The sequence below is a fragment of the Vulpes lagopus genome, chromosome 11 (genome assembly GCF_018345385.1).
Source record: "Vulpes lagopus strain Blue_001 chromosome 11, ASM1834538v1, whole genome shotgun sequence".
In the NCBI taxonomy this organism is placed as follows: Eukaryota; Metazoa; Chordata; class Mammalia; order Carnivora; family Canidae; genus Vulpes; species Vulpes lagopus.
In genome coordinates, this window is record NC_054834.1 from 74,892,610 (window position 1) to 74,913,587 (window position 20,978).

Here is a 20,978-nt window from a genome sequence, read left to right on the forward strand (position 1 = left end):
GGAGTGAGTTGTACAGTTAGGTAGTCAGGGCCAGAGTTCCCAACAAGAAAATATGGAGTCAGAACAGCTAAAATAAAACAGCACTGACATCCTGCTTTGCACCTTAGACAAGACCACACTAACATTCTGCTTTGCAATCATTTTGCAGAAATAACTTCTGCAAAATGTCCTAAAATAAGGCCATTAACCACAAAGCATTTGTCATGGGCAAGGGGCAGTTAGGACATAAGCCCCCAGATGTCAGCAAAAAAAGACCATCAGCACAGAGACATTAACCTAATAGGTAAAGAAGAGCACTGGGTGGCTGGGTTGGCTTTGGCTCAGGTCGTGGTCCCGGGGTCCTGGAATCTAGTCCCACTTCGGGCTCCCTGCAGGGAGCCTGCTTCTCTCTGTGTGTCTCTGCCTCTCTCTGTGTGTCTCTCATGAATAAATAAAATCTTTTTTAAAAACCCAATAGGTAGACACATAAGTGACCAAAGCCCTGATTGACATGACTCATCACATCCTGATTGCTTAAGATAACCCCCTAAACTGAGAAACTCCAGGGGCGACCCTCTTGGGCCCTATTCCTCTCCAGGGGCTTTAGTATAAATCGCTCAACAAACTTTGCTTTGCTTTGCTACCACTCTTCGTCTGGTCCTGCCTCTTCATTCTTCAAAGCAGCGTGACCAGGAACCAAGGGCACTCAAAGCAGAGAAATCACAGCAATAACCCAATCCATCCATTGTTAATGATGGAGAGAGTAATAATACCAATGAACATTTGCTCTGCTTTATATAACTGCACTTTTTGATCCTATGAGATAGGTGTCACTATCTCCATTTCACAGCAGCAGAAACTGAGGCATAGGAATATTAAGCAACTAGCCCATGGTGACATACCTACTTATGCTGAGCTAGGCAGTTTGAACCCCAGAGCCAACTGGTACCTAGGTGGGATTGCCGTGGCCTCTTAAAGTTCTTTCCACTAACAAGGCTAAAGCAACTGCTGAGGCATATGGTGTCGCCCTGGGCTTCTTTGTCCAGTTTTGCCAATCTGGGTCACCTTAGGCCATCCCCCCACACAACTTTTTTGATTTTTTTTCATCATGATTAGTGTACTCTTGAATCCCCATTACCTATTTCACCCATCCCCTACCCACCTCCCCTCCTGCAACCATCAGTTTGTTCTCGATAATTGGGAGTCCGTTTCTTGGCTTGTCTCTCTCTTTTTTCCTTTGCTCATTTGTTTTGTTTCTTAAATTCCACATATAAGTGAGATCATATAGTATTTGTCTTTCTCTGATGGACTTATTTCACTTAGCATTATACTCTCTAGCTCTATCCATGTTGTTGCAAATGGTAAGATTTCATTCTTTTTTATGAATGAATAATATCCCATTATTATATATACTATATCATATTCCATTATATTATCTGCATATTTATTCCATTATAATATCCACATATTCTGTATTCATTCATCTATCGAATGACACTTGGGCCACTTCCATAGTTTGGCTATTGTAAATATTGTAAATAATGCTGCAATAAACAATGTGGCATATATTCCTCTGAATTAGTGTTTTTGTATTTGGGGGCAAATATCCAGTTGTGAAATTACTGAGTCTTAGGCTAGTTCTATTTTTTTTTAAAGACTTTATTTATTTATGAGACACAGAGAGAGAGAGAGAGAGAGAGAGAGAGAGGTAGAGACACAGGCAGAGGGAGAAGCAGGCTCCATGCAGGCAGCCCAATGTGGGACTCGATCCTGGGACTCCAGGATCATGCCCTAGGCCGAAGGCAGGCGCTAAACTGCTGAGCCACCCAGAAATCCCCAGCCACCCAGGGATCCTCTATTTTTACTTTTTCGAGGAACCTCCATACTGTTTTTCACAGTGGCTGCACCAGTTTGCATTCCCACTAACAGGGCAAGAGGGCTCTATTTTCTCCACATCCTCACCAATGCCTGTTATTTCTTAGGTTTTTGATTTTAGCCATTCTGACAAGTGTAAGATTTTGATTTGCATTTCCCTGACGATGGATGAGTGACGTTGAGCATCTTTTCTTGTGTCTATTGGCCATTTGTATGTCTTCTTTAGAGAAATGTCTGTTCGTGTCTTCTGCCCATTTTTTTAATTGGATTATTTGTTTTGGGGGGGTGAGTTTTATCAGTTCTTTATATATTTTGGGTACTAACCCTTTATCAGATGTCATGTGCAAATCCTTCTCTTCAGTGGGTTGCCTTTTAGCTTTGCTGTTTGCTTCCTTGACTATGCAGAATTTCTTTCTTCTGGTGTAGTCTCCAAAGTCTATTATTACTTTTATTTCCCTCGCTTCAGGAGACATATCTAGAAATATTTTGCTATGGTTGATGCCAGAGAAATTACTGTCTGTGCTCTCTTCAAGGATTTTATGGTTTCAGGTCTCACATTTAGGTCTTTAATTCATTTTGAGTTTATTTTTGTGTATAGTGAAAGAAAGCAGTGTGGTTTCGTTCTTTTGCATGTTGCTGTCCACTTTTCCTAACACGATTTATTGAAAAGACTATCTTTTTCCCTTTGTATATTCATTCCTCCCTGGTCAAAGATTAATTGACCATATAATTGTGGGTTTATTTCTGGTTTTTCTATTCTATTCCATTTATCTATGTATCCATTTTTATGCCAGTACTATAGTTTTAATAGTTTTAATTACTACCACTTTGTAATATAACTTGAAATGTGGAATGTGATACCTTCAGTTTTGTTTTTCTTTCTCAAGATTGCTTTGGCTATTTGGGGTCTTTTGTGGCTCTATACAAATTTTAGGGTCATTTGTTCTAGTTCTGTGAGAAATGCTCCTTATATTTTGATAGAGATTGCATTAAATCTGTAGATTGCTGTGGGTAATATAAACTTTTTAACAATATTTGTTCTTCCAATCCATGAGCATGGAATATCTATTTCTTTGAATCATCTTGAATTTCTTTTATCAGCATTTTATAGTTTTCAGAGTACAGGTCTTTCATTTCTTTGGTTAAATTTATGTCTATATATTTTATTGTTTTCAGCATGGTAGTAAATGCAATTGTTTTCCAGATTTTACTTTTTGTTGCTTCATTATTGTGTGTAGGAACGCAACAGATTTCTGTACATGATTTGTATTCTGTGACTTTACTGAATTAATTTATCAGTTCTAGTGGCTTTTTTGCTGGAGTCTTTGGGGTTTTCTTTCTTTTTTTTAATGTTTATTTATTTATGATAGTCACACACACACACACACACACAGAGAGAGAGAGAGAGAGAGAGAGAGAGAGAGAGAGACTGAGAGGCAGAGACACAGGCAGAGGGAGAAGCAGGCTCCATGCACCGGGAGCCCGACGTGGGATTCGATTCCAGGTCTCCAGGATGGCGCCCTGGGCCAAAGGCAGGCGCTAAACCACTGCGCCACTCTGGGATCCCAGGGTTTTCTATATGTAGTATCATATCATCTGCAAATAGTGAAAGTTTTACTTCTTCCTTACCAACTTGGATGCCTTTTATTTCTTTTTGTTGTATGATTGCTGTGGCTAGGACTTCCAGTAATATATTGAGTAAAAGTGGTGAGAGTAGGCATCCTTGTTTTGTTCCAGACTTTAGGGGAAAAACTCTCAGTTTTTCACCATTGAGTATGATGTTGGCTGTGGGTTTTTCACATAAGCCCTTAACTATGTTGAAGTTTATGTTTCCTCTAGACCTACTTTGCAGAAGTTTTTTTTTTTTTTTTTATCATGAATGGATGCTGTACTTTGTCAAATGCTTTTCCTGCACCAATTGAAATGATCATAGGGTTTTAAATCCTTTTTCCTATTGATGTGATATATCACATTGATTATTTTGTCAATATTGAATCACCCTTGTGTCCTGGGAATAAATTCCATTTGATTGTTGTGTATGGCTTTTAAAATATATTGTTGGATTTGGTTTGCTAATATTGTGTTGAGGATATTTTCATCTATACTCACCAGAGATATTGAACTGTGGTTCTTTTTCTTTTTCTTTTCTTTTTCTTTTTTTTTTATCTTTATCTGGCTTTGATATCAGGGTGATACCTCACAGAATGAATTTGGGAATTTTCCTTTCTCTTTTATTTTTTGGAATAATTTGAGAAGAATAGGTATTAACTCTTATTTAAATGTTTGGTAGAATTCACTATGAAGCTGTCTGGCTGTGGACTTTTGTTTGTTGGGAGTTTTTTGATTACTGATTTAATTTCATTGCTGGTAATCAGTCTGTTCCAATTTTCTATTTCTTCCTTTTTTATTTTTATTTTTTTTATTTTTTTTTATTTCTTCCTTTTTTAAAAAAATATTTTATTTATTTATTCATGAGAGGCACAGAGAGAGAGGCAGAGACATAGCCAGAGGGAGAAGCAGGAAGCCCAATGCAGAACTCGATCCTAGGACCAGGATCACACCCTGAGCCAAAGGCAGATGTTCAACCACTGAGTCACCCAGGTGTCCCTCCTTTTCAATGAATCCAGCTAGAGGTTTATCAATTTTGTTGATCTCTTCGAAGAATCAGTTTCTGGTTTCATTGATCTGCTCTATTGTTTTTTGTTATTGTTTTTAGTTTCTGTATCATTTGTTATTTCCTTCCTTTTCCTTGGTTTGGATTTTGTTTGCTCTTTTTTTTTTTTTTTTTTCCCTAGCTCCTTTAGATATAAGGTTAGGCTGTTTATTTGAGGCTTTTCTTGTTTCTTGAGGTAGGCCTATGTTGTTGTAAACTTCCCTCTTAAAACTACTTTTGCTGCATCACAAAGATTTTGGACCATTGTTTTCATTTTCATTTGTTTCCATGTAACTTTTTTTCTAAGTTTATTCTTATTATTTTTATTTATTTATTTTTAGTAATCTCTACACCCAAAGTGTGGTTCGAACTCATGACTCCAAGATCAAGAGCCCCATACTCTTCCAGTTGAGCCAATCAGGCTCCCCTTCATGTAATTTTTTATTTCCTTTTTGATTTTTTGGTTGATACATTGTTTAGTAGCACATTATTTAACTTCCATGTTTTTGTAATCTTTCTAGATTTTTTTGTCATTGATTTCTAGTTTCTAGTCAGAAGTGATGCAAGGTATGATATGAATTTTTTGAATTTATTGAGAGTTGTTTTGTTGCCTAATATGTGGTCTATTCTGGAGAATGTGCATTTGGAAAGAATGTGCATTCTGCTGTTTTCAGATGAAATGTTCTGAATTTGGCTGTTAAACCCATCTGGTCTGGTGTGTCATTCAAAGCCATTCTTTCCTTATTGATTTTGTTTGAATGATCTGTCTATCGATATAAGTATGGTGTTATGGTCCCCTACTATTATTGTATTACTATTATTTCTTTTATGTTTGTTATTAACTGTTTTATGTATTTAGGTGCTCCCATGTTGGTGCTTAAATATTTACAATTATTATGTCCTCATGTTGAATTGTCCCCTTTATTATTATATAGTGTCCTTCTTTGTCTCTGTCACAGTCTTTGTCTTAAAGTCTATTTTGTCTGATATAAGTATTGCTACCCCAGCTTTCTGTTGATATCCATTTACATGATGTTTCACCACCCCCTCACTTTTATTTTTTAAGATTTTATTTTATTTATTTTAATTTTTAAAAAATCCTATAGCCGACATCATTCTTTTTTTTTTTTTAAGATTATTTATTTATTTATTCATGAGAGACAGAGAGAGAGAGAGAGGCAGAGACACAGGCAGAGGGATAAGCAGGCTCCACACAGGGAGCCTCACGTGGGACTCTATCCCGGGACTCCAGGATCACACCCCAGGCTGAAGGCAGCGCCGTTGTGATCCTGGAGACCTGGGATCCTGTTCCACGTCGGGCTTCTGCATGGAGCCTGCTTCTCCCTCTGCCTGTGTCTCTGCCTCTCTCTCTCTCTCTCTCTCTCTCTCTCTCTGTGTGTGTGTGTGTGTGTGTGTGTGTCTCTCACGAATGAGTAAAGAATCTGAAAAAAAAAAAAAAAGATTTAGGGACGCCTAGGTAGCTTAGTGGTTGAGAGTCTGCCTTCGGCTCAGGTCATGTTCTCAGGGTCCTGGGATCAAGTCCCGCATTGGGTTCCCCGCAGAGCCTGCTTCTCCCTTTACCTATGTCTTTGCCTCTCTCTCTGTGTGTCTCTCATGAATAAATAAATAAACAATCTTTAAAATAAATAAATAATTTTAAAAGATTTATTTGGGGCTCCTGGTGGTTCAGTTGGTTAAGCGTCTGCCTTCAGCTGGGGTCGTGACCTTAGGGTCCTGGGATCCAGCCCCACATCTGCCTCCATGCTCAGTGGAGAGTCTATTTCTCCATCTCCCTCTGCCCCTCCCCAGCTCATGCTCTCTCTCTCTCTCTCTAATAAATAAATAAATCTTTTTTTAAAAAAGACTGATTTTGGAGAGAGAGCATACAAGCATGTGTGAGTGGGCACACTCACATGTGGGTCAAAGGGTCAGAGGGAGAGGAGAGAGAGAAGACCAAGCAGACTTCAGGCTGAGCATGTACCCTGATTCAGGGCTCAATCCCATGACCTGGAGACCAGGACCTGAGCTGAAACCAAGGGTCGGAGACTTAACTCACTATGCCACCCAGGTGCCCCTTTAATTTCTTTTTTTTAAGTAGTCTCTAAGCTCAGCATGGAGCCCAGCATGGGGCTTGAACTCATGACCCTGAAACCAAGACCTGAGCTGAGATCAGGAGTCAAATGTTTAACCAACTGAGTCACCCAGGAACCCTTAAAGATTTTATTTTTAAATAATCTCTACACCCAATATGAGGCTTGAATTCAACTCTAAGATCAAGAGTTGCATGCTCTTCTGGCTGAGCCAGCCAGGTGCCCCTCCATCTCCTCACTTTCAATTTTTAAGTGTCTTTTGGTCTGAAATGAGTCTCTTGTAGGAAGTATACAGATAGGTCTTGTTTTTTATCCACTCTGTTACCCTAAGACTTTTTTTCTTTTTAAGATGTTATTTATTTATTCATGAAAGACAGAGAGAGAGGCAGAGACATAGGCAGAGGGAGAAGCCGGCTCCATGCAGGGAACCTGACACAGGACCCGATCCCAGGACTCCGGGGATCATGCCCTGAACCCAAGGCAGATGCTTAATGGCTGAGCCACCCAGGCATCCATACCCTGTCTTTTAATTGGAGTGTTTAATCTATTTATATTCAAGGGAATTACTGATTGGAACATATTTATTGCTGTTTTGTTACTCATTTTATGGTCGTTTCTATAGGTTTTCTCTGATCCTTTCTTTTGCTCTCTTTCATGGTTTGTTAACTTTCTTTAATGATATACTTGGATTCCTTTCCCTTTACTCTTTGCCTATCTATTACTGGGTTTTGATTTGTGGTTGCCATTCTGTATATAACATCTTCTGTATATAGCAGTCCATATTAAGTTGATAGTCACTTAAGTTTAAACCCATCCTTTATTGGGCAGCCCTGGTGGCGCAGTGGTTTAGCGCCGCCTGCAGCCCAGGGCATGATCCTGGAGACCCTGGATCAGGTCCCATGTCAGGCTCTCTGTATGATGCCTGCTTCTCCCTCTGTCTGTGTCTCTGTCTCTATGAATAAATAAAATCTTAAAAAAAAATAAACCCATCCTTTACTCCTCTACCCACCACATTTTAGGTATATGGAGTCATATTTTTCCCACACACACATACCCTCTTTATTTTTTTAATGGAATCTCTTGACTGATTTTGACAGAAATACTTATTTTTACTGCTTTGTGTTTTTTACTTTTCTTGCTCTCACCTATGATCTTTCCTTTCCACTCAAAGAGTCCCCTTTAATATTTCTTTTAGGGCTGGTTTAATGGTCATGAACTCCTTTAGTTTTTGTCTGAGAAACTCTATCTTTCCTTCTATTCTGTTTGACAGCTTTGCTGGATAGAGCATTCTTGGCTGCAGATTTTTCCCTTTCGGCACTTTAAATATATCACACCATTTTCTTCTGGCCTGAAACGTTTCTGCTGAAACATCCATTGATAGCCTGATGGGGTTTCCCTTTCTTTTCACTTGTTGTTTTAATTATTTTTATCCTACTTTTACCATTTTAATTACTGTGTGCCTTGTATGGACCTGCTTTGGTTGAATTTGTGTTGCGGGGGGACGGGGGGGTGCGGAATCTCTGTGCTTCCTGGATCTGGATATTTGTTTTGTTACCCAGATTAGGAAAATTCTCAGCTATTATCTCTTCAAATAAATTTTCTACCCGCTTTTCTCTGTTCTTCTTCTTCTTATGAAATCACTATAAAGCAAATGCTAGAGTCACTGAGTTCCCTAAGACTATTCTCAGTTTGCATTATTTTCTTTCTTTTCCTTTGCTAAGCTTGGTTACTTTCCTTTACTTTGTCTTCTAGGTCATAATTCATTCCTCTGCTTCACCTAGCCTGCGTTTATTCCATCAAATGTATTTTTAATTCCGTTTATTGTGTTCTCGATCTCTGATTGGTTCTTTTTTTTTTTATGTCTGTGTTAAGGGTCTCACCGATATCTTCCACTCTTTTCCTCAAGTCCAGTAAGTATCTTTATGATCATTACCTTATTTTGTGTGTGCATGTGCATGTGTGTGTATCTGCGTTTTGTTTTTGTATTTAAATAGGCTCCATGCTGTGCATGGAGCCCAAAGTGGGGCTCAAACTCATGACCCTGAGACTGAGACCTGAGCCAAAATCAAGTCAGATGCCTAACCAACTGAGCCACTAAGATGCCCCTATGATCATTACTTTAAATTCTCTAACAGGAATATTGCTTAAATCCATTTCACTTAGGTCTCTTGCTGTGGTTTGGTCCTGTTCTTTCATTTGGGACATATTCCTCTACCTCTCCATTTTGTCTAGTTTTCTGTGTCTGTTTCTCTGTGTCAAGAAAGTCAGCTGCTTCTCTTACTCTTAACAGTAATAGCCTTATGAAGAAAAGGTCCTGTAGTGCCCTCCAGTACAGTGTCCTCTGCTCCCCAGGGCTCAGAGATTTAGGTAGTAAATGTGTGTTGTGTGTGCTCTGCCATTGAGTCCTGGCCTCTTTTTCCTTCAGTCTTGTTTTATGCAGAGGCTCTCCTTACCTACCTTAGGCAGTGTTTGGTCCCCAGCAGTGGTGGGGCACATTTTGACAAGGTGTGCAGTGGTCTACTTGCAAAATGAGACTTGCCCTTGCTGCCACCAGACCTGAGTTCTCACAAAAACATGTAGGTAGGAAGATGAGATGTCGACAGGGTTTGTTCTCCTGGAAGAGGGGGCATGCAGAAACAGGACTGAGGCTAATGTGACTGGGAAAGGCAGATCCACCAAAGCATGAGGGAGCAGGGCTTGTTGTAAACAAGTTAAGTAGTAAGTAGTGAGTATTAGCTGCACTGGTTCCTGCAGGTGTCTGTTGTTTATGCCGGGGAGGGAGAGAAGGAAACAGCACCTGCTAGCTTCTTTGTTCCTAGCCTGGTCTCCCCATAATCCCTGTCTCTCCGGGTCATGCTTTGAGATTAGCAAATCACTCTTCCTCTCATCTGTCCCTGGCAGTTTTCAAACTTCTGTATCTGCACAACTGTGCTGTCTCTTTAAGTACAGGACTCCACTTCCTAATGCCCAGCTAGGCCCTACTGGAGTAGAGACTGCTGATTTTTAGAATTCCAGGCTTTAAGTCCTGCTGGCTGTAAGAACTCATGAAATTGGCCCCTCTTGCTTTCAAAAGCAAATGTATGGGAATTAATCCTCCCTATTCACGGGCTTCCTGGAGTGAAAGTCTGTTTTTCACCCTTCTCTACACCACTGGCTTCCTCCCCACTGTGGACAGCTATGGTCTGTTTTGCTTCCAAACCGTGTCTTCATCCTTCCTACCTTCTTCGATGTGGCCTCTTCTTTACCTTTAGTTGTGAGTTTATTCTGCCAGTTTTCACATTGTTTTCTGGGTTATTCACACTAGATGCAAGTGTCATCTAGTTGTATCAGGGTGATGAAGTGAGCTTAGGGTCCTCTTACTCTGCCATCTTCCCAGCTGACCCTTGGGAAATAATCCCTTCTCTTTTCTTGACTTCAGTTTCCTCACTTTACAATGAAGAGATTAGATACAATGATCCTTGATTCTGAACTACACCCCAGAAGGAGGCATCTGGGAATTAAACCTGGGAAGGGGCCTGCTGGTGACATCATAAAGGGAGAATTCCATGATAAGACTCAAGATTTTCTAGAAGCCCAGTGCCACAGCTTAGGTGGGAAGCGTATGTAACTCAGGAAGAAGACTTTTGGGCCCATATCTTGACCTCTCCTCATTCTCCAGTATAGTCATGGATCAACCCTTGTTGGCTGAAATGGCTCAAAAGGAGGCAGACACCAATAATTTGGATGTGTTATCTCACCCTTGCTCACCAACCCCACATCACAGATCAGGCCATAGTGGAGTCCACCACCATCATGAGTCTCATCATCACAGTGGGTCCCCCCATCATGGCGAGTCCCACCACCTTGGTGGGTCCCACCATCACTGCGAGTCCAATCACCTTGGTGAGTCCCACCATCTTAATGAGTCCCACCATCACAGCATGTCCCATCATCATGGCATATCCCATCATTCTGGCAGGTCCCACCATCATGGCACATCCCATCATCCTGGCGGGTCCCACCATCATGGCATATCTCATCATCATGGTGGGTCTCACCACCCTGGTGAATTCCAAGATTTTCATGACAATGCCTCCTCCCACCATTCCTCCTACTCTCACCACTCCCACCACCATGGTGGGGCCCACCATTATGGTGGAACCCACCACTTCACATCCCTTGCCCTGACTCCTCATGGCACTGCTCTCTCCCATCATTCCAATGGTGAGGGCCACTTTGACGATAAGTACCACCATGGTAGCAGAGGACATCATGATAGGCCCCACCACCATGGTGGGCCCCACCACCACAGTGAGCCCTCCCATGACAGTGGGTCTTACCACCACGGTGAGTCTTACCACCACAGTGAGCCCTACCACCAGAGTGGGTCTTACCAATATGATGAGTCTTATCACCATGGTGGTCCCCACCACCATAGGGGATCCCGCCACCATGATGGGTTTTACCACCATGGTGAGGTTTCCCACCACAGCAGGATCCATTCCCAAGGTGAGCCTTACCACCATAAAGATTCCTATACATATGGTGACTCTCACCATGACAGTGAGGCCTATTACAATGGTAGGCACCGACATCATGAAGCCCGCCACCATAGAGGGCCTCTTTATCATGGAGAGACCTTATCCCACCCTACTTATGAGGGATCCTACCATGATCACATACCTCACTATTATGATGAGTACCACCAGAGCCACCGCAGTGAGCACCATGGCCACCATGGCAAGCACCACCATGGCCACCACGGCGAGCATCACCATGGTCACCACGGCGAGTACCACCGTAATGTGCATCGTCAGGATTATCTCCGTGGTGATTACCGCTATGGGGAGTACCCTCATGGTAGCTCCCAAGGCTTTGGCCCACACAAGTCTCAGACTGTGGCCAGAGCCTCCCTTGGCTCTTCGCTTTCTCGCTCAGTAGCCCTCCAGCCTAGCAAGCTCCAGATACAGCACTCAGCCTTCAGCCTGACTCGTTCCCGCAGTGCAGTGCACTCACAAGGATCCCAAGTGTCCAACAAAGTCCACCCTCAGGATTCCTCCTCTAAAACTTCCTCAGAAAGCTGGACAGAAGAAGATGAACAATTTCAGAAGCGCAAAAGTAAGTTCCTGCCTGCTCCCCATCCCCAACTCCCACTGCCTGGCCCAGATTCCAGTCCTTACTTGGATCCTGCACTGACCTCCTACAGATCATGAGGCATGAATCTTACCTGCATGCATATTCCACTGGCTATTCAGTCACCTGACTGTTCATCATCCAATCTCCTGGTCCTTAAATGATGCATCTCTTCCGGCGACCAGCTGTTTGTTCATCCAGTCACTGCTGTGCATATATACACTCACTTCTCAAATATTTCTTCTTGTCTAATATGAGCGCCTGGGCCCTGGAAGTGCAGAGAAAACAAATCCTGCCTTCAAGGGGCTCCAAGACTGGAGGTGGTCACTTAAACAACAAATCCTAGTCCACCCTCCATACCAGGACAATTTCCACTGTCGGTTCTATTTGTCCACATTTCCCCCACTAAACTGTGAACATCTTGATAGAGATTGGGAACCAGTGTCTGAATGAGGCCTTTGTTTCAGGGCAGGGAGGAACCTTGGCTATGAATGCACAACCCTCCAAGCTTGGCCCCAAGACATTCCGTAAACAGGGTAACAGTCTCACAAACAAGCAGAGAGGGGTAGGTGCCTAATTGGATGGAAGTAGGGAAGGCAGCCAAAAGGAGGAGATGTTCAGCAGAATCTCAGAGGAAGAAGGAGCGTTCACCAAGAGGATAGGGTAGTGAGGAAAGTGGGGTTTTCCATGTACACATTGCTACATGAGTAAAGAAAGGCCTGAAGCTGTAGAAGCATGAGCCTGAAATCTGCTTGAGCAGACCGCAAATCCCAAACAGGCTGGCATCCACCATGGAAGGGGTCAGTCAGGTCTGTGGCCCCAGGATCAGCACAGAGCTGGCATAGAGGCACTTCAGTGAGTAAATGGTAGGCACACAGGCAGGCATGAAGAGGAACCCCAACTTAATCTGGGAGGATGCCTGGTATACCCATGTTCCCTCCCACACAGACTTGACTCTCTGTCCCCCTTATAGCTGGCAGAGCTCAGCGGTCCCACAAGAAGCTGCACACCGTGGACCTCTTCTACAGGTTGTGGGAAAAATTAAGCTACCTCATTCGGGGCCTCCGGAGAATGCTTAGGAACCTGACTGAGTCCCTAGCCTTTGAAGCCTTCATCTTCCTCACTGTCTGCCTCAACACTATTATGCTTGTGGCCCAGACCTTCGCTGAAGTAGAAGTCCGGGGTGGTAAGAGCTGGGGAGCCCCTTTCACATGGAGGAGGCCAGAGATCTTGTTCCAGGCCTCTTGTGGGCCTGATCCAGTGCTGGATGATTTATGTAACTTAGCTCATTTGATCCTTACCCCTGGGAAATAGACAACATTGCCCAGTATTTTTTTTTTTTAAGATTTTATTTATTTATTCATGAGAGACACACAGAGAGAGGCAGAGACACTGGTAAAGGGAGAAGCGGGAATTGATCCCAGGATCCCGGGATCATAATCTGAGCTGAAGGCAGATACTGAACCACTGAGCCGCCCAGGTGCCCCCAACATTGCCCAGTATTAAAGATGAGACTCAGATCTTGCTGAGGTCAACTAGCCAGCCAGACAGGCCCGCTGAATTGAACGATGTGCTGTTTGTGATACACCCACCAGGTGGTGCATCAACCCCAAACACGCAGCCTTGCGGGGCAGTAGGAGGGAACCCAGGTGGCCTAGAAGAGCCAGGAGACCCTGAGCAAGAGGCTGTGGAGGTGAGGGTGGAAAACCAGGCAAGGTGGCCTCTGAGGCCCTCGGCAGCAGGGTGGAAGAAAGGCCTACCACAGCGGAAATAAACTAAGCAGAGAATGCGATTGGTGCATTCTTACTCTTACCCTGTTCAGTGAATCCGATGTTCCTGAAAACACCATCAGGCAGACTGGTATTCTTATGGGACCAAAGTGGGTCTGCTGCTTGGTGAGTTCTAGACAGCCTACCCGAGGTGGAGCTGCCTCACCAGGTCATCTTTATTTGTAGAAATAAGTAGATCAACGGGAATAATTTCTTTTTTATATATATATATATTTTTTTTTAATTTTTATTTATTTATGATAGTCACAGAGAGAGAGAGAGAGAGGGGCAGAGACACAGGCAGAGGGAGAAGCAGGCTCCATGCACCGGGAGCCGACGTGGGATTCAGTCCCGGGTCTCCAGGATCGCGCCCTGGGCCAAAGGCAGGCGCCAAACCGCTGCGCCACCCAGGGATCCCATCAACGGGAATAATTTCTAATGCTGTGACTCCCCTAGCAAGGGAAAGCAGGCTCCTTCTCCCAGGGCTTGGGATGAATACTGAGAGCGGTTTTTTTTTTTTTAATACTTTATTTATTCAGGAGAAACAGAGAGAGAGAGAGAGAGGCAGAGACACAGGCGGAGGGAGAAGCAGGCTCCATGCAGGGAGCCCGATGTGGAACTCAATCCTGGGACTCCAGGATCACACCCTGAGCCAAAGGCAGACTGGCCTAACCACTAAGCCACCCAAGTGTCCCAGAGAGCGGTTTTAACATTACAGAGAGGCTGGGGCACTCTGACTCTGAAGGCTGTCTTCCTCCACCAATTCTTTTTCTGTTCCTGCGGTTTCTTCTCCCATTTCTAAGATGTAAGATTGACTGTTAGGCAGAAGCTGCTAGGAGTTTCCTGAGTTCAGGGGTCAGGCCAAGTGATAGTATTATCATTGTTTTGCAGACAAGAAAACTGAGGCGCAGAGTAATTAAGATGTATAGTCCTCAGGGCAGAGCCAGGTCCTCCCTGAAAGGGACTGTGTGTGAGGTCCAGAGGGAAGGGGGAGAAAAGGGCCAGGGTTGCTGGGGATGGCCCCCAGGGAACCCCTTCTGTCTCCACAGAGTGGTACTTCATGGCCTTCGACTCTATTTTCCTCTGCATCTACGTGGTAGAAGCTGTACTCAAGATCATTGCTCTGGGCCTCAAGTATTTTTCTGACTCCTGGAACAATCTGGGTGTGTGTATCTGGGGGTGGGGGCAGTGAGCCACTGGACTGCTATAGGGGGCTGAGGACAGAAGGGGACTGGCAGGCAGTGGTGGTGTCAGAGGACCACAGGTGTGAGTGAGGGCCTGTGCAGGACCCTGACACCCAGCCCCACTGTGCCCTCAGACTTCTTCATCATGATCATGGCTATGCTGGATTTCCTGCTCTTACAGTTCAACTCCTTCACTTTCGTCTACCACCAAAGTGTCTTCCGGATCTTCAAGGTGTTCAAGAGCTTGCGGGCCCTGAGGGCCATCCGGGTCCTGCGGAGGCTCAGGTCAGGGGGGCACAGCTGCCCACTCTGGGGTGGGGATTCCACAGGACAGAGTATGCAGGCCTGGGCTTCTAGGGAACCTACTGGGACCTGTTCAGGGGAGACGGGAGCCAGGACGCTGTGGACTCCAGCCCACTTCTGATAAGCCTCCTGCCACCTGCTAGGATCAATCACTTCCAGAGAGTGCTGGACTCTCCCAAACCACTGGCAAAGCAGGGACCTTCTGTAGCTGCCAGTACAGATCCCCCACCAACCCCTCTCATTCATTCAGCCTCCCTCTCAACTTCCGCCCACAGCATCTTGACCAGCCTCCAGGAAGTGACTGGGACCCTGGCACGGTCCTTGCCGTCCATCACCGCCATCCTCATCCTCATGTTTACCTGCCTCTGTATCCTGTGCTGTGGTTGGGGGGGGGGGGGGAGGACGGGGGTTGGGTGGGAGCCCAAGGTGCTGTGATGGGAGGAATGGGACTCTGCGAACCTGGTTTGACCCTCAACAGCCAGTCCTCTTTTCTGTGGTGCTCCGGGCTTTGTTCCGTCTATCTGACCCGAAGCGCTTCCAGAGCATCTTCACCACCATCTTCACCCTTTTTACCTTGCTCACCCTGGATGACTGGTCCAGCATCTACCTGGACAGCCGGGCCCAGGGTGGGACAGGCCCCAGGCTGGGTGGAGGGCAGGGGCTTGGTGGGGTGGGCAGACCCCAGTGGATTGGTTACCCCATCTGCAAAGTGGGACATCTGATGTGCGCTGGCAGGGGTGTGACGAGGGCAGGTGAAGAACTCACAGCTCAAACGACATCCTCTCTCCCAGGTGCCTGGTACATCATCCCCATTCTCATGATTTACATCATCATCCAATACTTCATCTTCCTCAAGTGAGGACCCCACCCCTACTTTGCTCCCTGGCTTCACCCCCACCCCCACCTAACCTTGAGGCACCCCTCCCCAGTCTTCTCCTCTTGGTCATGCCACAATGAGCCCAGAGAAGGGTGCGGGGCCTCTCCTACAGCCTCCTCCTCGGGAGTACCCCACTATCCACTCTCACCATCCCCAGCCTGGTGATTGCTGTCCTGGTGGATAACTTCCAGATGGCTCTGCTCAAAGGCCTTGAGAAAGTAAAGCAGGAGGTACTGAGGGGCGTGGGGCAGGTGGACCAGTTGGGGGAAACATGAAAGGGCGGGCACAGGGGCTGGGAGGAATGGAAGAGGGGGCTCCAGGAAAGGGCAGACAGGAAGGGGACTCTGGCAGGACAAAGGCCTCTTCTTCCCAGAGGGCTGCCCGGATCCATGAGAAGCTGCTGGATGACTCACTGACAGAACTCAGCAAATCAGGTGCTGGCTCTCCTTCCACTGTCAGACACGGAATTCCAGGTTCAGTGGCAGAATTTGAGAATCTGAGACTCAGGAAGACTTTCAGAGCCTAGAACTTTGGTCCAAATTGCCTTTTGACTGATTGTCAATTCTTGAAAGCCCCATTTGTGAAATGACTAATTGACCAAATGATGATTCATTCACCGAATACTCATCTCTTCTAATAACTTATAAAGGATATGGCACTTGGTTTTACATGGGATGGTTCCAGCTGCCTTTGAGGGTTTTGTCACAGTGTTACACACACTTGTCCAGAGTCACTCAGAGTGGATTGAGAGTCAAAAATCAAAGTTTCCTGCACATGTTCATTTTTACAAACCTGACTTTCTGAGTGAATTGATTTTGAGATAGTTGATTTGCTTCCTGCTTAAAGATCTTCATAACCTTAGAATCTGAATTCCAAGGATCCTACTCTTAGGCTCATCAACACTAGAGGGTCTCAAGGGTCTCAAGGGGTCATTGGGTCTCAAGGGGTCCCTGGGTCACTCCTTCCATCAGGGATAGACACATAGGGCAAAAAAGCTTAAGCAAAAAGAGGAATTAATTGGCACAGATTACTTAGCAAATTGAGGATGTGTGGGTTTTCAGGAATGGCTGGATCCAGGATTCGGTCTCTTTCCATCTCTCTGCTCTGTAGTCCTCTGCATGGCTTTGTGTTTATGGTGGCCCTTCCCTTGTGGGGGGAACTCGGCCACCTGCCACTCTAGTCCCAAATCTTCACAGGTTAGCCATCCCTATCATGCCAAGCAGACACTTCCTCTTCTTCCAGTATTTAAAGTCCCAGAAATGAGTCTTCTTTACTTTGGTCACCTGACTATCTTGGAACCAATCACTCTGGTGGAAAGAATAGGCTGTTCTGATTGGCCAGGCCTGAGTCACATGTCCTTAGATGTGGGAGACAAGGTGGATCCAAAAGGCACAGGAGTAGTTCCTCAGGAAAAGTAGGGGACTTTTACCAGAGGGAGAGACAAATGAACAAACAAATCTGATGCACACTCCACATCCAGGGAAGCCACCTCTCCGAGGGCATTGTGGACAAAAACTCTTTTAACCCCCTCTGAATACCTCTGTTCTTCCACCTCCTTTCAATCCAGGCATATTCTTGACTTTCCTCCTTTTTTACACCCAGAACCTGAAGAGGTAGTGAGTGAACACACAAAACAGAAGCAGCTCATTGAGAAAAAATTTGGGACCATGACTGAGAAGTAAGGAGATGCAAAGAGAGGGGAGGCCTGGTGTCTGAGGGGAGAGGTCTGGGGTCTGACCCATGGGCTGGCAGGGCAAGAGACATTGCCCACCCTTCTGGAAGGGGGGGTGGAACACCAAGGCCCATGTAGAGCCTATGAGTGGAATGTGGAGACCGTAAGGGGCTGCTGCTCACCTTGCGCTATCTTCTGCCACCAAGAGAATCCCACCAGCAGTGCCTGCAGGGCCATTAGAGCCCCTCGGAGGCTAAGGGCAAAAGGATGGCAGCAGGGAGGTCCTGGATGTACAGTGATTCTGCTCATCTGTTTACTCGAGAAACATCCCTGCCCCTTGCTCTGGGTCAGGCCCTGCAAGGACTCCCAGACACAGACTAGCCCCTGTCCACAAGAGCCCTGTTGCCAATGACCTGTGCTGGGCCGTGAGGGTGGTGGACTTTGGCTAGGTGGAGAGGTGAAGGAGGCACGTCAAGGAATAGCTTGGGTAAAGGCCTGGGAGGCAGATGGTCAGCACCCATTCCTGTCAAATCAGTTGGGCAGCTGGGGACTCGTGGCTGTGCTCATGGCGAGAGGACCTTGGCATAGACTCATGATTTCTGGCTCTCAGGCCTAGCTCTGCAGAGAACTTCCCTCTGAAAGCTGGGTCCCACTGCATTTCATTCATACTGGCTCTAAACCATCAGACAGGACAGCCCGACTATTGGTAGCCTCCAGCTCCTTCTCACCTGCTATCCTCACTCAAGCCTCAAAGGCCCTCTGTGACCCAGCCTTTGCCAACCTCCCTTGTTTCCTTGGCTACTACTTCCTGCTGTCCCCACACTGTTTCCCAAGGGCAGTCCATCCTTCTCCACCTCTGATGGAGAACTGTTGTCCACACTGTTTGTCCACACTGTTGTCTCTGCCTGGAATGTTCTCTGGGTGCCAATGCTGGGCTCAAGCAACCACCAATTGGGAGACCCGAGTTCCAATCCTACTTGCCTCACTTCCTGGCCTTCCCGCCCCCTTCCAGGTTCCAGCAACTTGCCCACTGGCCTAGTGAACCCTTGGCACTTCTGTAACATTTTCTTGGGGGTTTCCTGGCCTCCAGACTCTTCCACCTGGTCCACCTCCACAAAGGGTGCCCTCTGGTTTTGTCTGTTGGTTGGTTGTTGTTGTTTGTTTTATTTTTATTATTTTTTATTTATTTATTTATTTATGATAGTCATACAGAGAGAGAGAGAGAGAGAGAGAAAGAGGCAGAGACATAGGCAGAGGGAGAAGCAGGCTCCATGCACCGGGAGCCCGATGTGGGATTCGATCCCGGGTCTCCAGGATCGCACCCTGGGCCAAAGGCAGGCGCCAAACCGCTGTGCCACCCAGGGATCCCTTGTTGTTTGTTTTAATCTTTCCTTTCTTTTTATTTATTTAGAAAGTGGTCTTTGTTAAAAGCAGTTTAGGCTTTTCCTTTGCATCAGACTTTGAAACCCTACAAGGCTCTTGGCTCCTTTGATAAGGTCTTGGCACTTTGTGTTGACCTTTTCTGGGTGTCTCCATCTCCAATTCACCCACTCTCTACAGCCTCCTTCCCTGAGGCCTGCCCTGGCCTCCAGTATACTTCAGTTTCTCTAGAGTAAGCAGACCAGACACCTTACCTAAGTTTGGCAAAGCCTCACATGTCTTTCAAACTCAAGTCCATGGCAGTTCCTCTGGAAGTCTTTTCTGATCCCCAGTATTGAATGAGGTTCTCCTCCTCAGGGACCCCCAGAACTCTGTTTATACTTATCACAAACATAAACACTCTTGGTTCACTTTCCTGGCCCTGCCATAGACTGAGTTCCTTAAGGACAAGTATTGTTTCCCATTAATTTGTGTCCTTGGAGCTCCTGTCAGTGTTCATTGATTTCAGTGTCATTTGATGGATGGATTTATAAAACAGGCAGGTGATGAGGGAGTTAAGAGAGGGGTAGTTGGCTGGGTGAATAGTTGGGGGGAGGTATGGTTAGGTGGATGACTGCACAACCTGATGAGGGAGTAGGTGGGTAGGTCCAGGGAAGAGCAGGTCAATGGAGGGATGTGGTGGTTTGATGAGTGAGTAGATGGCTTAGGGAGGTAGGAGGATGAAGGTGGGTGAGTGGGTGAAATAGAGAGGTGTGGGTAGTTAGAAGGGCAAACACATGGGTGGGTGGATAACTGGATAACCCTACTAAGTGATGGATAACTGGGAGGGGAAACAGCAGTTAGAACCCTGTGTGGTGGGGCACCTGAGTGGCTCAGTTAGTTAGGCGTCTGCCTTTGGCTCAGTTCATGATCCTGAGGTCCTGGGATGGAGCCTCACATCATTGGGTTCCCTGCTCAGTGGGGAGTCTGCTTCTCCCTCTGCCCCTCCCCCTGCTCATGCTCACTCTCTCTCAAATAAAATCTTAAAAAAAAAAAAAAAAAACCCTGTGTGGCACAGGCACAAATTGGGGCTTTTTGTTTGTGGAAAAGGAGAGATACACCATGAAAATTCCCGTTTGGGAAAGTTGCAATGGGAGGCTGGTGGGAGACAAGCAAGAAGAGCTGTCTGGGGGGCTCTGGGAGCCCAGAAGACCCTGGTAGGGAGGTCAGCTCAGGCTCCCCTCTGCCCCACTCTGCCCCTCAGGCAGCAGGAGCTCCTATTCCACTTCCTGCAGCTGGTGGCGGGGGTGGAGCATCACCAACAGAAATTCCGCTCCCAGGGATCTGTTCTTGATGAGATTGTGGACACTGCGTTTGAGGTGAGCCAGGCAGCTCCAGAGGAGAGGGGCCAGAGTGGGGGGACCCCAGAGGGCCAGGCGCGGGAGGCTTGTGCCCAGAGTGCCCCGAACAGTCACATGGGCATGTGTGGGGGAAGGCGGAGGCCAGTGCCAGCTCAGTCACCCTCCCTTCCTACCCCCAGGCTGGAGAAGAAGACTTCAGGAAGTGACCCCTGGATGGAGACAGTCCTGGGATGCAGATTTCAGCCTCTGGCAAGCTGCCTACAGGGTGTGGGGGGTGTGGTAGGGGGGTGAAAGTCAGGACGAAAGTCCCCTGATCTGCTGGAATGATCTCTGGCCTGCAGGGCTGGGCCCTAACAGAATTTTAAAACCCCAAGTCGCTCTGTGTCCTCCCTGGCGAAACCAAGGCTCAGGGCAGGGGAACTGTGCACATGGATGTGTGTGCACTGGTGGTGTGTGTGAATGTGTGTATACACGTGTCTACACGTGCACGTGTGTTGTGTGTGTACACATATTGAGTGTGTTGTGTGTAAAAGGCGGTCTTCTTAGTCCCCTCCAGGGCCTGCATTCTAGCTCAGCCGTGCATTAGCAGCAGCCAGAGAGGTGACTCCGAAAAGGGGCCAGGCTCAGTGCTGGAGGGGTGAGTGGGCAGTCACCTTGCTTTGGGGAAGAAGGCCCATCTGGCCCAGGAGTTAGAAGAAAAAGAACCAGCTAGAACAGCCCCTGGTTGTCAGAGCCTAGAGGACC

At 46.2% G+C, this 20,978-nt stretch overlaps 1 protein-coding gene across 1 annotated transcript; it reads left to right on the plus strand.

Annotated features, from left to right (window-relative positions):
* The first annotated feature begins 10,830 nt into the window (after nucleotides 1-10,830).
* Nucleotides 10,831-20,440, plus strand: CATSPER1 (cation channel sperm associated 1). Its single transcript, XM_041722444.1, has 13 exons — nucleotides 10,831-10,923; nucleotides 11,238-11,694; nucleotides 12,683-12,895; nucleotides 14,528-14,641; nucleotides 14,797-14,947; nucleotides 15,241-15,332; nucleotides 15,448-15,591; nucleotides 15,757-15,820; nucleotides 16,000-16,072; nucleotides 16,216-16,276; nucleotides 17,445-17,520; nucleotides 20,138-20,252; nucleotides 20,414-20,440. The coding sequence occupies exons 1-13, from the start codon at nucleotides 10,831-10,833 to the stop codon at nucleotides 20,438-20,440; spliced, it is 1,680 nt and encodes a 559-aa protein (XP_041578378.1).
* Nucleotides 20,441-20,978: the final 538 nt, after the last annotated feature.